Below are 14679 nucleotides of genomic sequence, written 5' to 3'. Positions count from 1 at the left end.
ACCTTTTACTCGATCGGTAGGTTTTCACTCGGATGGTAAACTTTTCACTCAGATTTCCCGACTAAAAACACAGCCTGATCTTGATTTGCCTCTCCAGGTTGCATACGACCTCGGATTGAGACAAATTATATATGAAAATCGATCGGCTCAACAAGAAGAAACTTTTCCGTGTTGAAGGTTTTTCAATTCAAGGCCGTCTTGAGGGCCTAATTGCTCACGCATTGCATCAGACACTCATCAACATGTGTCTGGTGTCAAGCGTAATATTTTGGTCTCTGGCTTGTCCAGACCGTATTAACTGTAACTTTTGCATATGAACTCGGATTGAGATGATTTATATATCAAAATTGATTGCCTCGACGAGACGAAGACAATTTCTTAAGAGTGCTCCTTCATCCGAGGTCATCTTAAAAACGTGATTGGCCAAAAACCACTCGAAACATTGAATTATGCCACTTGGAGTATAGTTTCGGTCCGTAAGATAAGGTCGAATGAATATAACCGAAACATCAAAGTTGTTTCACTCGGCGACGTGAATCTTTTCATGCTGAAAAAACCCGTTCACTCGAGACCATCTTCATTGCAATCTGTATCTTGCCAAAATCAGGCGTCAACACATGCCCCCCTGTTTTCTGGCAGAGCTTGCGTGCCAGAAAATACCTTGCTTAGGGTAATGTTTAAGCACGATGTCAACACTCCATTGGCTGTGCATGTTGAGTATGATAATTTTAATCGTCCATATGCTCATGTTTGTTGCTTCTTCGGTAGAGCCTCTTGGATAATAGTTGTCTGAAAACAACAATTGGATGTCACAAGGCTTCCACGTAAGTTTCTTATGTCAATCCGGACCTTGCATTTGTCCAGGCGTTCCCTGGGAATATTAGAACCCTTCAACGAAGATGGTTGCTGAACGATTATGACCATGCACCTCAAAGGAATACTGTCAACTGTTCGGCGACTCAACTCGTTATCAAAGTACACCATCAAGCCTCCGCCGAACAACGTCTGTCTCCTGACTTGAATCCTGCAAATAAATAACATTTGGAGTCGGGGCTCTTTTATGCACTAGAACCTTGATTGTTGGTCAACTCAATAATTAAGTCGGCCTCGCCAGTATTGGCAAACACTGAGCATCGGCTATAGGAGTAGAAGATCAACCATGGTGAACACCATTAGCCAGATGCCGGCTTTGCCAACACAATGAATTATGAGGGCGATATGCAAATATCGGCCATGCGTTCTCATCTCAAAGGAGCTCGGGAGTCTGTCCACCAAAGTGTGAATAGCCGAAATAAGTCAGATGTTTCGGCTGAGGATAAATTCCATAGCGTTGATTTTGATGGTACGATTGAAGAATGTGGATGACACGCCTCCTGGAGGCTCCTATAGTGAGATGAAAATTGTCGTCCTCGCCTATAGGCTTTACGTGTGTACTCCCTTATTTCTGCTGGCTTCGCAACAGGAGATGTGATGCCGCTCTTGACTTGAGGATTTCCCTTAGGAGCCCAGGCCATGTTCCTCTTCTCCAGATCTTTGGCCCTAAGCCGATTCAACTTCTTTTGTTGCAAATATGGTAAGCCGAGTGGGCGTCCCGGCTGAGACTTTGGTTTATGCACTAGCAAGTTCTTCCTGGCTTTGGGCATCTCCGGCTTGGCCTATCCAAACTCGGCGATTGGATCCTTGAAATTTACTTGCTTCACTTTCTTGTCCTTAGCAGCCAACATAGACTCGGTTGGCTTCTTGTCATTTGGAGTCGGATCTGAAATAGCACATTTGCAGCCGTCCTTTTTCACTCGGTACACTTGCTTGACCACGTCCATCTTCTTTGCTGAGGTCCATACCGATTCTTTTTGGTTGAGCCGGTCTTTAACATGTGGTTTTTGAACAAACGATGATCCACTGAGAGCTTCATAGATTTGGTGAGGTGGTTTAGAATATGATGGATGGTGTGTCCTTGATTTATACTTGCCCCATGATTGATATGAATAATAGCCGGCAGGGGGAGGTATCCATGACATCGGCATTCGTGGCCCAAAATGAGGATATGGAGTCTGTTTGCTCAACTTCTTCCTTCGGTAATCCCGGTCTTCAAATTTATGTCTTGGGGGCGACTTCGATGCTTTTGTTTCACTCGGCCGATAAGCACTCTTTGCCTCACTTATCTTCTGATATTTTTCTAATAACTATGCGAAAGTGACTTTCGGCTTTTTACCTTTGTGCTTACCATTGCCTTTGCTTTCCTTAGTTGTGTGTGCATCGGTCTTTGAATTTTGTCATTGCCCCCCAGTGCTAGATGTCGCCATTGTAGCTTTGATGGAATTTCCGTCTTCAAGATTGTTCTGGATGCATTTTTTAACAATATCCTTGCTCGAAGACCTGACCCCGTCATCATTGGTGTGTACCTATGCACTTTTAGATGAATCGGCTGGAGATAGCCGAGTCAACATTTGATTGCCTTCAATACCAATCTGATCCGACTGGCCAAATGATCGCACCTCAACAAACTCCAATCCTTATTTTGTCCAATTGCTCGACTTGATGGATCATGTTGCAATCTTTCACATTTTTCTCGAACATTCGCCCTTGTCTTGACGGCTCGACATTGTGATCAATTATAATAATAAGATTAGTCAGCGATGTACCAATGATGTGATCAACTATGCCTGCACTGGACGTACACTCCTGGTCCATTAACCGATATTGTAATACTGGATCTGAAACAAAACAACCGAGTGGTGCCAGCTTAGTGTCATTTGACTCGGCTATGCACTGATTTTTGTCGTCCTTTCCCGATGCTTTTGAATCGGCTATCTCGAAGGACTTTGGACCTGGCTTTATATTCCTGCAACCAAAATAATCACAGAATATACGTCTCACCTGAGACCAAATGTTAGCCAAGCATGAAACAAACAAAGTTGTCCATATGAATATAAATTTCAGTTGGCATGACGGGAACAACTTTGGTTGTGATAAGCTGTCACTATTAGCCTCTATGAATGATACCATATGTTGCCTAGCATGATTAGTGATAAGATCATTTCTAACAAACAGATTACTCATCTCGATTGGTCTTCCAAAATTAATTAGAATCTTACTAATGGGTGCATCAACAGTATGATTTTGACCGAATCGAAAATTGAGTAAACTGTCTGCTAGGTGTACCTTTGTGAAGACTTTGGAAGGAGAAGATGGTTGCACCACTGGAACAATATCTTGCTCCACTTCTGAATAAATTCTCCAACACCTCTTCCTCTTCTTCTGGATCTTGTACCTCATCACTCGGATTGCCTGAGTAGATTTCACTTGGATTGCTCGAGTATATTTCAGTCGGATTGCCCAAGTGGATTTCACTCGGACGCTCTTTGTCAGTTGAACTTTGCTTGACTGCATGCTCTGGTTCTTGATCTTCATCACTAGCCAAACTTTGTTTGGCCATATAACTTTTCTCTTGATGCTCATCAATTTCTTTGGCACGGAACTCATAGGGCAGCATGTAAGCTCCCTCACATCCAGAAAAATTGAGCAGGGCCAATTTGTTGTGTTTACCGTTTCTTAGCTCGGTGAAGCTTGCATCTTCTGTTTTGGTACAGGTGGCAATAATTGGCTTGATGCACTCAACTATAGCTGGCGATGCATTTGTCTGGAATGATGCACTCGGCTGGTATGATGTACTCGGCTGGCACGATGCACTCGGCTGGCTCGATGCAACGCACTCGGCCTTCAATGTCTCGGTGCTCAATCGGGTTTCAATTGAATCCACCATTGTCTTGTGACTAAAGGAACCGTTCAACTCATATGTACACAACTTAATCATATTTGACTCGGTTTCAACTAAATCAACGGTATTAGCCAAGTGAACCCTTTCTTGCTGATTTGCTTGCAAAACTTCTTTTTTGGCTTGCCTCAACATCACAGAGGAACCATCATGATTGCTGAATGGAAGAAGGGACTTGACATATTCTTGCAAATATTCCTCTCCATGTCTCTTCTTGTGTGCTTCATAAGCATGTTGATATTCTGCTGGTAATTCCTCAACAGTTGGCGTAGTAAAGCCGTTGACGCTATTCCCTATGAGCTCTGGCTTGTTCTTGTCCACTTGGGCCACATATTTTTCTTTAAACTCAGCCCTGCTTGGATCGGCTTGCCCCCCAATACTTTTAGGATCTTTCGGCAATGAATTAATGTTGCCAAAATTTTGCGATTGTATAGGGGGTGTATAACATGCTGCAATGATAGGTGAAGGCATGTGCATCGTTGTTGAATATTTTCTCTCGACAATTTGATCAATCAACACTTCGTCTTCTTTCAAAACCCTAGCTCTTATTGCCTCATAATCAGGAACCAATCCCTTGTTGTGTTGCTCAAGGCAAATAGCACTAATCTTCTTATTTTGGGCTAAAAATTTTAATGCAGCTAGAGCCACCTCATCTCCTGCAATATTAGGCACATATGCTCCTATAGAATCTCCATTCACTCGGCCATAACCATGAAGGTGAGCCGAGTCATGAATATTTTTAGTTTCATACGCCACTGAACAATTAATCTGACGAGGTGTAGTATATGATGTTTGAGGATAACCGACCAAATCCTATATACATAAGAAGTTCACCCCCACTACCTTATTTATCTAAGCATGCAAGCTATCCACATCATCATCCATTCTCCTCTTGCCACATCAGCACTAATCCTCCACTCCGCTAATCCACCACAATCCACCATGGCATTTATTTTCTACCCTCATAATCCACCATGTCACCATAAAATCCTGCTGTCGTTTGATAGCCACGGAGTAGCCCAAAAGTTTCGTCTTACAGAATGACCACGTCGGCGATCCATTACCAGCAGGGGAAGAGAGACCATCCGCAGCCTAGCTAACAATACAGAACGACAACAGGGGAAGAGAGACAGACCGCAGCAGGGGAAGCGAGACCGGTCCGTCTCCCTTCCTTTTGTCGAACCCATCAATCACTATTTCCCCTCTATATAGTCCGGCGCGGCGGCTGGTATCACATCTCCTTCTACTCCGGCAGCCTCCCAATCGACAGCACCCCAAGCGTCCCAATCCGCTGCATACACAGCAGCACGACGAGGCCGACGGCGAGGTCACGTCTCCGTCGGTGTCACCACAGATCCAGGCCATGGAGGCCCATATCTCAAGAGGCTGATATGTTCCAGGTCATGCTTAAGAAGGTCATCAGCTTCAATCCAGCTAACTATGTAGCCGGCGTACATAGCCAATCCAATCATCCAAGCACAACTCCATGGCTCCACCACATGCAGTAGCTTGATTGATTAATTAGAAGGCATTGCAGCACCGCGTGTGAAGTAAAAGGAATCTAGGATTGCCCGCTCTTTTGTGTTGCAGGTACTGTTCAGAGAAGTCCACGGCGGTGCCATCATCCCGCCATGGATCAGGGAGGACCCTCTATCCGGAAATTGGGAAGCCAAATTTGGAGTTTGTTTTTTGCCTGCGTGGCTTCAAATTTATGGAAGTGAACCCTTGCATCGTATCCCAATCGGTGACTACGACTGGTGCATATGCTGTCTTTGGTAGTAGTAACTGAACATCAAATTGGTCGCCACGCCCCGACTCACCATTGGACTTTGGTCATCAGGATGCTCATATTCACTTTTTTATCTGGATTGATGGATGTTCCACCCAAAATTTACGAGACTGCCGATGACTATGAAGTGTTTTCTCACTTCTCTTACTTCTATCTGTCACAAGTTACAGATTCAAGGTATATATCACCGGACCAAGATCAAAGATCCGGTCAGCTGCAGTCATAAGATCATTTCTCTACATGACAACACTTCTATTTTTAACAAGGTTTGGTAATAATAATATGAGATGGTCATTTTCCACGATTTTCTTGAGAGTTGTGGTTCTGTTATGATTATTTTATCCCATAATGTCTCTTTGCTTTGTGAAATATGGAAATGCATCATTGTTAACCATGTATTGTCATTTTTTGCTCATCCTAGGATTTTCCACGATTTTCTTGAGAGTTGTGGTTCTGTTATGATTATTTTATCCCATAATGTCTCTTTGCTTTGTGAAATATGGAAATGCATCATTGTTAACCATGTATTGTCATTTTTTGCTCATCCTAGGAACTGATGAGATTAAACATAAGTTTGAAGTCTAGCTGTAGAATTTATATATTATCATGTGAATAGGACTAACAATTCCCGCAGCAACGCGCGGGGAATCATCTAGTAGCTAACAGAAGTATGGCCTATTCCCCCATCCATCGGCATGTTTGGGGATGAACCCGCATATTGCGAGTCGGCTGCCGATGGATAAAACTGTGAGACGCCCTCCTGTACATGAGGTGTCATATATTGATCACTTGAACAAATCATGTCATTCACCGGCATATTGAAAGATGTTGCCGATGCACGAAAGTTCAGATTCATAAGTTGCATGTCGCGATTCTGTAAATTCCAAGTTTCTCCAACGGAATAACTAGTCGGCCTTTGCTCGTTAGGGCTAGCCGACATGACATGTCCATTGAAAGATCTAGCAACATCAACATAATGGCTATTTGCATCTACGTAAGGAGATTGATGATACCGTTGTAGATTGCAGCCGCTTGATGACGCTCTCCTCGTAGCAAAAACAGGTTGGATACTGTTCAAAGCTTCGTCCCCAGCGGAGTCGCCAAAAAGTGTTTTGACACACGAACACGTCACCGTGTACCCTCGACGCCGGGGGTGATGCACCGCAGCTCACGTCGAAGGAGACCCGACCGACAGCGCTATACGCAAGACAATCGACGGGCGCTTTTGAAGACCCGAAACCCCACACGCCCGGGAGGGACCCCGTCAGGGAGTGCGGCGGCTATGGGCTGCCCTAGGTCGATTCGCTCGCCCCTAGAGCCTCGTGGATCGCTGCCCTCCAACGCGAAGAACGAACGAAGAACGAGAAAGAAAGATACAAGGGTAGGGAATAAAGATAGATGAACACAAAAGTGTAATAGATTGATTGGTTCGATTGGTGTTGTTCAATCGCCATCACCCCAACATATATAAGAGGCGGCTGGACTTCCCGTACAAGCAAAGGATTCATCTAGGCTTTCCTTACAAAAAAATTACATCAATTCACGTCCTAGAGTCCTAGTTCTATTCCAACTCGGATTCAGTTTGAATCTGGCCCAACTTCTGTCTTCCTCCTTGCGCGGGCCGCCGAGCTTGCATATGACCTCCGATCAAGATGGCCCAAATATGAAACTTGTGCGCCTCGACGAGACGAACAATTCTTGTGTTGAACACTTTTCCAAATAAGACAATCTTGAATATTCTACGAAGCCATCTTTAATATCCACTCGGACTCGATCATATAACAGACTGGATTGTCCGAGTCTCGTAGTGAACTTACAGGCCGTATACTATCTCATATCATAATGACTCCAAAACCAAAGTTCACCGTTTTGACGATGCGCACAACTTCCGTGTTGATCACTTTTCCATCCGAGGTCATCTGAATTACCTTTCGGGCACGTCTTCAGTTTCACTCGGATCCGAGCTCATCCACTCGGATATTAGAGTTTTTCGTCCGACTGGACCTTTTCACTCAGATGTTAGAGTCTTTCACTCGGAAGACAATCTTTCACTCGGATGACTATAATTTCACTCGGAAGACAATCTTTCACTCGGATGACTATATTTCACTAGGGAGGCAATATCTTACTTGAACGTCAAGTTTTCATTCCGACGGTAATCTTTTCACTCGGAATAACTTCACTCGGATGGTAATTTCACTCGGATTACTATATTTTCACTCGGAAGCCAATCTTTTACTCGATCGATAAGTTTTCACTCGACCTTTTACTCGATCGGTAGGTTTTCACTCGGATGGTAAACTTTTCACTCGGATTTCCCGACTAAAAACACAGCCTGATCTTGATTTGCCTCTCCAGATTGCATACGACCTCGGACTGAGAAAAATTATATATGAAAATCGATCGGCTCGACGAGAAGAAACTTTTCCGTGTTGAAGGTTTTTCAATTCAAGGCCGTTTTGAGGGCCTAATTGCTCACGCATTGCATCAGACACTCATCAACATGTGTCTGGTGTCAAGCGTAATATTTTGGTCTCTGGCTTGTCCAGACCGTATTAACTGTAACTTTTGCATATGAATTCGGATTGAGATGATTTATATATCAAAATCAATTGCCTCGACGAGACGAAGACAATTTCTTAAGAGTGCTCCTTCATCCGAGGTCATCTTGAGGACGCGATTGGCCAAAAACCACTCGAAACATTGAATTGTGCCACTTGGAGTATAGTTTCGGTCCGTAAGATAAGGTCGAATGAATATAACCGAAACATCAAAGTTGTTCCACTCGGCGACGTGAATCTTTTCATGCTGAAAAAACCCGTTCACTCGAGACCATCTTCATTGCAATCTGTATCTTGCCAAAATCAGGTGTCAACAGAGGGCGACCAGCCTGCCGTCGCCTCGGGTTTTGTAAGTATCACGAGGCAAAGGGAATTGTATGCGATAACAGAAAGTTCACTCGATAAAGATCTTCGTTGCTATGCGAGAATTTTTATGGGTGTCCATATCCCGCTAATAATTATCGAACCTGTAGGTTCATGTACTTAACGCCTAGTGGTATTTAAGAGAACTAGGAGGTATAGAGAATGAAAGAAGAGCTTCTCAAAGTGCTTCATATGATCCCAAAAGTGGTTAGGTGATGTCCAAAAGTGTCTTGAAAGATGATGCAAGCTTATGGTGAGATGTTGTTTGGCGAATTCACTCTCTCACGTTGAACCGCGGGCCCTATCGCCCCCCCCCCCCCTACTTTTGGACCATATGGTTCTTGGCGTCAGAACAACAACTATAGGGTGGTCACCATGTTGGCATTATTTATCTTTTTAGTCTCAACTTTTTCTTCTTTTTTTGTGATTTTGAAATTTTAATTTCCTAAAAAGTTGAAAGTTTGGAACTCTAAAAGTCCAAAAATCTAAAAGCTCAAATTTCAAAAGGTTGAAACTTGAATTCAGGATTCTGAAAACCAAAATTTCAAAAGTTTCAAATTCCGAAAGCCGACACACAAATTTCTGAAAATCTGCACCACAAATTCCAAAAGTCCCCCCAAAAAAGAAAACTTTCTAAAATGATATGTTCTTGTTTTTAGCAGATGTACTTCCTCCGTTTCAAAATACTTGTCGTGATTTTAGTTCAAAGTAAAAAAAAGAGCATACCAGCGCAGCCACGAGTTAACCATGTCATTCCTGGGTATTTCATAGGGTATGGGGAGTCTATAAAAGAAGGTGCTCTGTACGTGAGAAATTAAACACGGGTTTATGGCAAATAAACAACTTCTCAATCCTCTAACCCACCAACGAACTCATACCCTTAAACTCACATTTTTCCTTTCTGTAAAAAAGGAAATTGCTTCTGGATCTAAGGCTCCAAGGAGCCCGATTTTCGGAAATTTCAAAAGATTTTTTTTCAAGAAAAAACTTTGAAGTTTCAAATTGTGAAAACAAATACACATATACGTAGGGATGTACACTACATGTATGTGCAGTTTCATGATGAAAAATCATGTATATCTAGCCAGCACACAATTCACTATGGAAGTTCATGATTTTTTTTGTAGCTTATTACATCGTAACTTATCTCATCATGAAAACTTACAGACATGTAATATACATCCATATCTATGTGTATGTTTTGTTTCAGATTTATTTAAAACTTTAAAATATGATGATTTTACCTGTTCAGCACCCACCCGGGAAGAGAAAACCCATCCCATCTGTGACAGAGACAAAGGCACCTTAAACAAACAGGAACGGTCACGAAAAATGCACTCGAGTCCGTCATCATCAGGCTAGATGCATTAGTTCATTGTTCAACCCATACAAGGTCTGCACCACGATCTGCTACCTACTACTCCTATCTAGGTTAAAAATCCTGCTACACTGAGACCGAGAGTGCGATGATTCTACATGCAACCAGCACGAAACTGCATTAGCCGAGTCTCCAGCATCATCGAAGAAATTGCTTCTCTAACAAACTGCAAAAGAAACAAACATATTTGACATGTCAGCATCTATATGGATAAATCAGAACTGTATACAGGAGCATTTTATTTAGTATACTTCAGACTGCTGATCGAGTCTTAGGGGGCTGACTGACATAAAGACAAACAGAACCCTTGCGAAAGGAGAAGATTTAAGACAACAAGGAAAACTATCCTGACGGTTTCTACGAGTACATCTCTGATGTCGATCGATTAAGTTTGGGCATTTGGCAACAGTCCCAGACTTCATGAATAAACTGTAGCTCCCCATGTATTTTCATAGCTAGCATAAGTAACAAAATAAGGTTGCCATAATCAAAATCTCAAACCAATAGGGAAATGAGATCTAACTCCAGTGCTGGAAACACAGTTATGTTTGGTCATAACTCATAAGCAAGCGGGTTTGTATTTTTTTATCCGCAAACTGAGCTTGGCAAATTCTCAAATCGGAGCTTTGGCAAAAGATAAAGAAATATTGGATTCAAGTATTCGACCTAGGCAAATAATGGTAAGAACAATGTACCTGTGCTCCGATCGAACAATGTATTGGAAGCACACATCTTCACTTCTGTTCATCCTCAGAGTCCTCGGAAGTTTGGTCGCTTTCATAGTCTGGGGTTGCTCTAAAAATGTAGACCTGCATCATTTACATAACTAATGAGGTTGCACAATATGGCACTTGGCAGTGAAATAAAACGACCACCTCGCAATTAGGACTTAAAAAGAATTCCTTCCATTATCTAAAAAGATATAACTGAGGACACTTAAAAGACTATGAATGAATGAAATGATTCCTAGAGGCTCTTTTAGATCTGGCTGGAATGAATATGAAGGTATATACAGTAGGGATGCTGAGCAATAACATAATTTCCTGCAAACTGTGTGCAGAATTAATTGGCAGTCCAAACAAGCCTAGTTTCTCATCTATGAATAAGTAGACACAGCTCACCGGTCTCAATTTCGGATATGGCATATAACCCACTTTATAATTTAAACCTAAGACATACGGAACATTGAAGTTTAATACTACGCAATGACTCTAGTGCACAGTCTAGTTATTATGTAGACTTAACAGATTTTTTTCATGTATATAAACTTAAAGACCATTGTTTCGACAGACGAACAACGTTAACTAGTATGAGACCACCAAGCAACTTTCAGGAATGTTCAATAATCATAAGGCCGCATTTGGAACACAAGGAATTCCACAAAAAATTCACAGGAAAACAAGTTGTATATGCAATCCTACTGAATGTGGAGTTCCGAAAAGTAAAAGCAGAGCGTTTTTTACCCATGGAGCCGAGGGCATGCTAAATCTCACCTTGAACTTTGCGCTCTCTATCAGCTGAAAAACCAAGCAATCGCCATTTTCAAGGTCATAGTCGACGGCAAACTCTCTCCACCCCTTGCTGAGGTAGCAGTGTCTGCCCTGTCTGCTGGCATTGTACATCATGTGGGACTCGTCATCCGCCTCATCCACCACGACGACTGGCTCATCGTGCGCCGGGAGGTACTCGGTGAACTGCTTCGGGATTGTCTGTCATAACACGATGCATATGACCCACCAAATGAACATCCATCCGATCCAAGAACCACATTTGCCTCACATTCAGTGGAAGTTTTCTTGCTACAATACCATAAAGTTTGCCCTGCTGGCGCAGGCGTGGGTGATGGGCTTGACGAAGGCGGGCCAGCGGATCTGGTGAATCTGGCGCTGGAGATCCTCGGCCTTGGCGGCGGCGGTGGCCTTCTCCTCGTCGGTTGCCCCTTTCCAAACTTCATTGGCGTACAGTCCCTGGTAGTCGCGCTGCTTTGCGCCCTCGAGGTAGTTGGGCTGCTCCGGGAGGCCGGCGACGCGGCCGGACCGCCGGAGATCGCCGGGCTCCGGGGCCTTGCGCTTCTGCGACACCGGACGAGCGGACCAGTGATATATACGGGCACGGGCGAAAAGGAAACGGAAGACCGACCGGAGGCAAGGAAGAAGAAGGGAGAGGATCTGACGGACCGGCCTGGGCTTGGGGTTGGGCTTGGGCCTGGCGGCGGCCTCGCGGACGGCGGCGGAGAGGTGGTGCAGGCGGATCTCCTCCAGCTTCCGGCGGTTCTCCTCAATCTGCCTCCGGCGCTGCTCCTCGTACGAGTTCGATTCCGCCATTTCCCCTTCTCGATTCTTCTTCTTCTTTCTTCTTGTGTGTTTTCCTGCTTTCGCTCTGTTTGGGGGGAGAACTGGACGGAGCAGGGAATGGGGAAAAGTGGCGTGGCCCTAGATTCATCTCCTTTCCTCTTCTAACGCATCTCCATTCTCCAACGCCGACCCTTAAGGCCCTGTTCGGATCGGAGGATAAGAATACACAGGTTTAGGGAAAAACAGAGGAAAGGGGAAGGAAGAGAGGTGCAAAACAGTGGAACAGAAGATGCCACATGAAGCTACAGAGTTGGCGTTCGATACGCAGGAGAAGAAATCCCACGAAATCAGCACATGTGGGTCCCATTTTGCTTGGTTTCTTGTGTATGTGGGCCTCAAGGTGTAGAGATTAACTATTTTTACAGCTGATGTGGGTCCCTGCTTGCATGGATCGGTAGTCTTTTCCCTTCCACAGCCTCGGCCGGTGTGAAAAAATTGGGTGAAAATGCAGGTTATCAAAACTTTCCGGCGGATTGGAAAGAAGAGAATCCTTTGTTCCGAACGGTCAAAAAGAAAAGAAATCCTTCGGAATCACTTTCCTTTGAGTTTTTTGCATTTTTCCTTCGTCCCGAACAGGGCCTAAACAGACGCAACCGATTTAGAAGTCTTTTGCCATGCAACATGATCCTGCATCAGTCCTTCGAACGGTTGGGATGTGCTCTAGACGTGTTTTTTTCCACCAAATCCGAGGCAAAGTGAGGGGTTTTGCGGGCGTTCGGTCCGCTGTCATGTCTGCTTTCAGACTACCCTGACCTAAACAAAAATCTCACCCGCCTCTCGTGTGCTTTTTTTTTGTGTGTGTGTGTCAAAGAAAGAGTTGCGAGTCAGACAAATCTAAATCGTTGTGTCATATTTGGCGCAGGGAAAGGATATACCTTTCACAATCTTATTTTCCTCTTCAAAATCAATTATCATACTTCTGCATAGTGAGCAACAAAGGCGATGTATGAACCATAAACACTCCCTTTCAATTGTCTCACTCATCAGTGCCTCCAAATTCACTCTTGGCTTAACCTAACTCAATCCCACATGCAGTTGTGCCCAAATTCAAACTTCGATGACCTTCTTCAGCGAGGTTGTGTTTGCCAACCCATTTTTGTTCTTATAAATGGGTCGATGACCATTAATCAATGACCTCTCCTCCTCCTCCTCCTCCTCCTCCTCCTCCTCCTCCTCCTCCTCCTTCTTCTTCTTCTTCTTCTTCTTCTTCTTCTTCTTCTTCTTCTCCTCCTCCTCCTCCTCCTCCTCCTCCTCCTCCTCCTCCTCTTTCTGCTCCTCCTCCTCCTCCTCCTCCTCCTCCTCCTTCTTTCTTCTTCTTCTTCTTCTTCTTCTTCTTCTTCTTCTTCTTCTTCTTCTTCTTCTTCTTCTTCTTCTTCTTCTTCTTCTGCGATTAACATGATTAATGTGAAGGACGTATGAGAAGGTTTAATTGATTGAACGACGTATGGAAGGTATTAATGTGATTAAGCAACGTATGATAAGGTGCCATGGGACAAAAAACCGGCTAGGCAAAAAAATCAATGATGGGACGTGGTGAGAGGGGGGAACCGGTTAAAGAAGAGTTCTGCCTGACAGCAAAAGGAACACTACTTTTTTTTAAGCAAGTAGAGATAGGATATTTTGTCTTTTTACTAAGAAATATATTTCTTGGTATTTTTTCACAAAACTACACACATAAGTAGGTTGGACACACAGGTTTGACATCCCAAAATTTCAATTTTTTTAAATTTATTTGATTTATTTTTTGAATTTAATACTCGTATAGAGGGGTGGAGTATCCTAGTGCTTCAAATCCTCTTCCTACAACCAACCAAAGATAACACTTGATAATTTCTATTTATGTAAGTCATAATGGTTACTCAATTAGAGAGAATAGGTTTTGATGAATTTAGGTACTCATATACGTGAGATAATTGAGGTTGTGGTCCTACATGAAACGCTCCATGAAATCTACACGAAAAAACTAGCTGGGGTAGTTTTAAGGTGGATTTTGATAAAGCGTACGATAAGGTTAAATGGTCATTTCTTTAGCAGGCCTTACGGATGAAAAGGATTCGATCATTCCTAGAGAAACCAAGTAGATTCTTTCACGTAAAAAGGAAGTGTCGGAATCAAAGTGAATGATGACATAGGTCATTATTTCCAGACACACAAGTGTCTGAGGCAAGGAGACCCGATGTCACCTATTCTGTTCAACATAGTGGTGGACATGTTGACGATCCTAATAGGAAGAGCTAAGGACAATGGCCAGGTAGGCGGGCTCGTCCCGCATCTAGTGGACGGAGGAGTGTCTATCTTACAGTACGTCGATGATACTATCATCTTTATGGAGCATGATTTGGCAAAAGCAAGAAACATGAAGCTTGTGTTATGCTTATTCGAACATTTGTCGGGGTTAAAGATTAACTTTCATAAAAGTGAATAGTTATACTTTGGAAGAGCTAAAGACAAATAAGAAG

General features: G+C 43.4%; 1 protein-coding gene across 1 annotated transcript; it reads right to left on the bottom strand.

Annotated features, from left to right (window-relative positions):
- Positions 1-9793: 9793 nt before the first annotated feature.
- LOC123087772 (B3 domain-containing protein Os06g0194400) lies at positions 9794-12447 on the bottom strand. Its single transcript, XM_044509879.1, has 5 exons — positions 12044-12447; positions 11675-11938; positions 11360-11575; positions 10562-10675; positions 9794-10032 (listed from the first exon to the last, which is right to left on the bottom strand). Exons 1-4 carry the CDS (start codon positions 12188-12190, stop codon positions 10601-10603), a joined length of 702 nt encoding a protein of 233 aa, XP_044365814.1. The 5' UTR covers positions 12191-12447; the 3' UTR covers positions 9794-10032; positions 10562-10600.
- Between the last annotated feature and the right edge of the window lie 2232 nt (positions 12448-14679).

The sequence above is a fragment of the Triticum aestivum genome, chromosome 4A (assembly GCF_018294505.1).
Source record: "Triticum aestivum cultivar Chinese Spring chromosome 4A, IWGSC CS RefSeq v2.1, whole genome shotgun sequence".
NCBI lineage: Eukaryota > Viridiplantae > Streptophyta > Magnoliopsida > Poales > Poaceae > Triticum > Triticum aestivum.
Note: the sequence above shows the minus strand (reverse complement) of the source record. Positions and strands in the feature narration are given on the sequence as shown.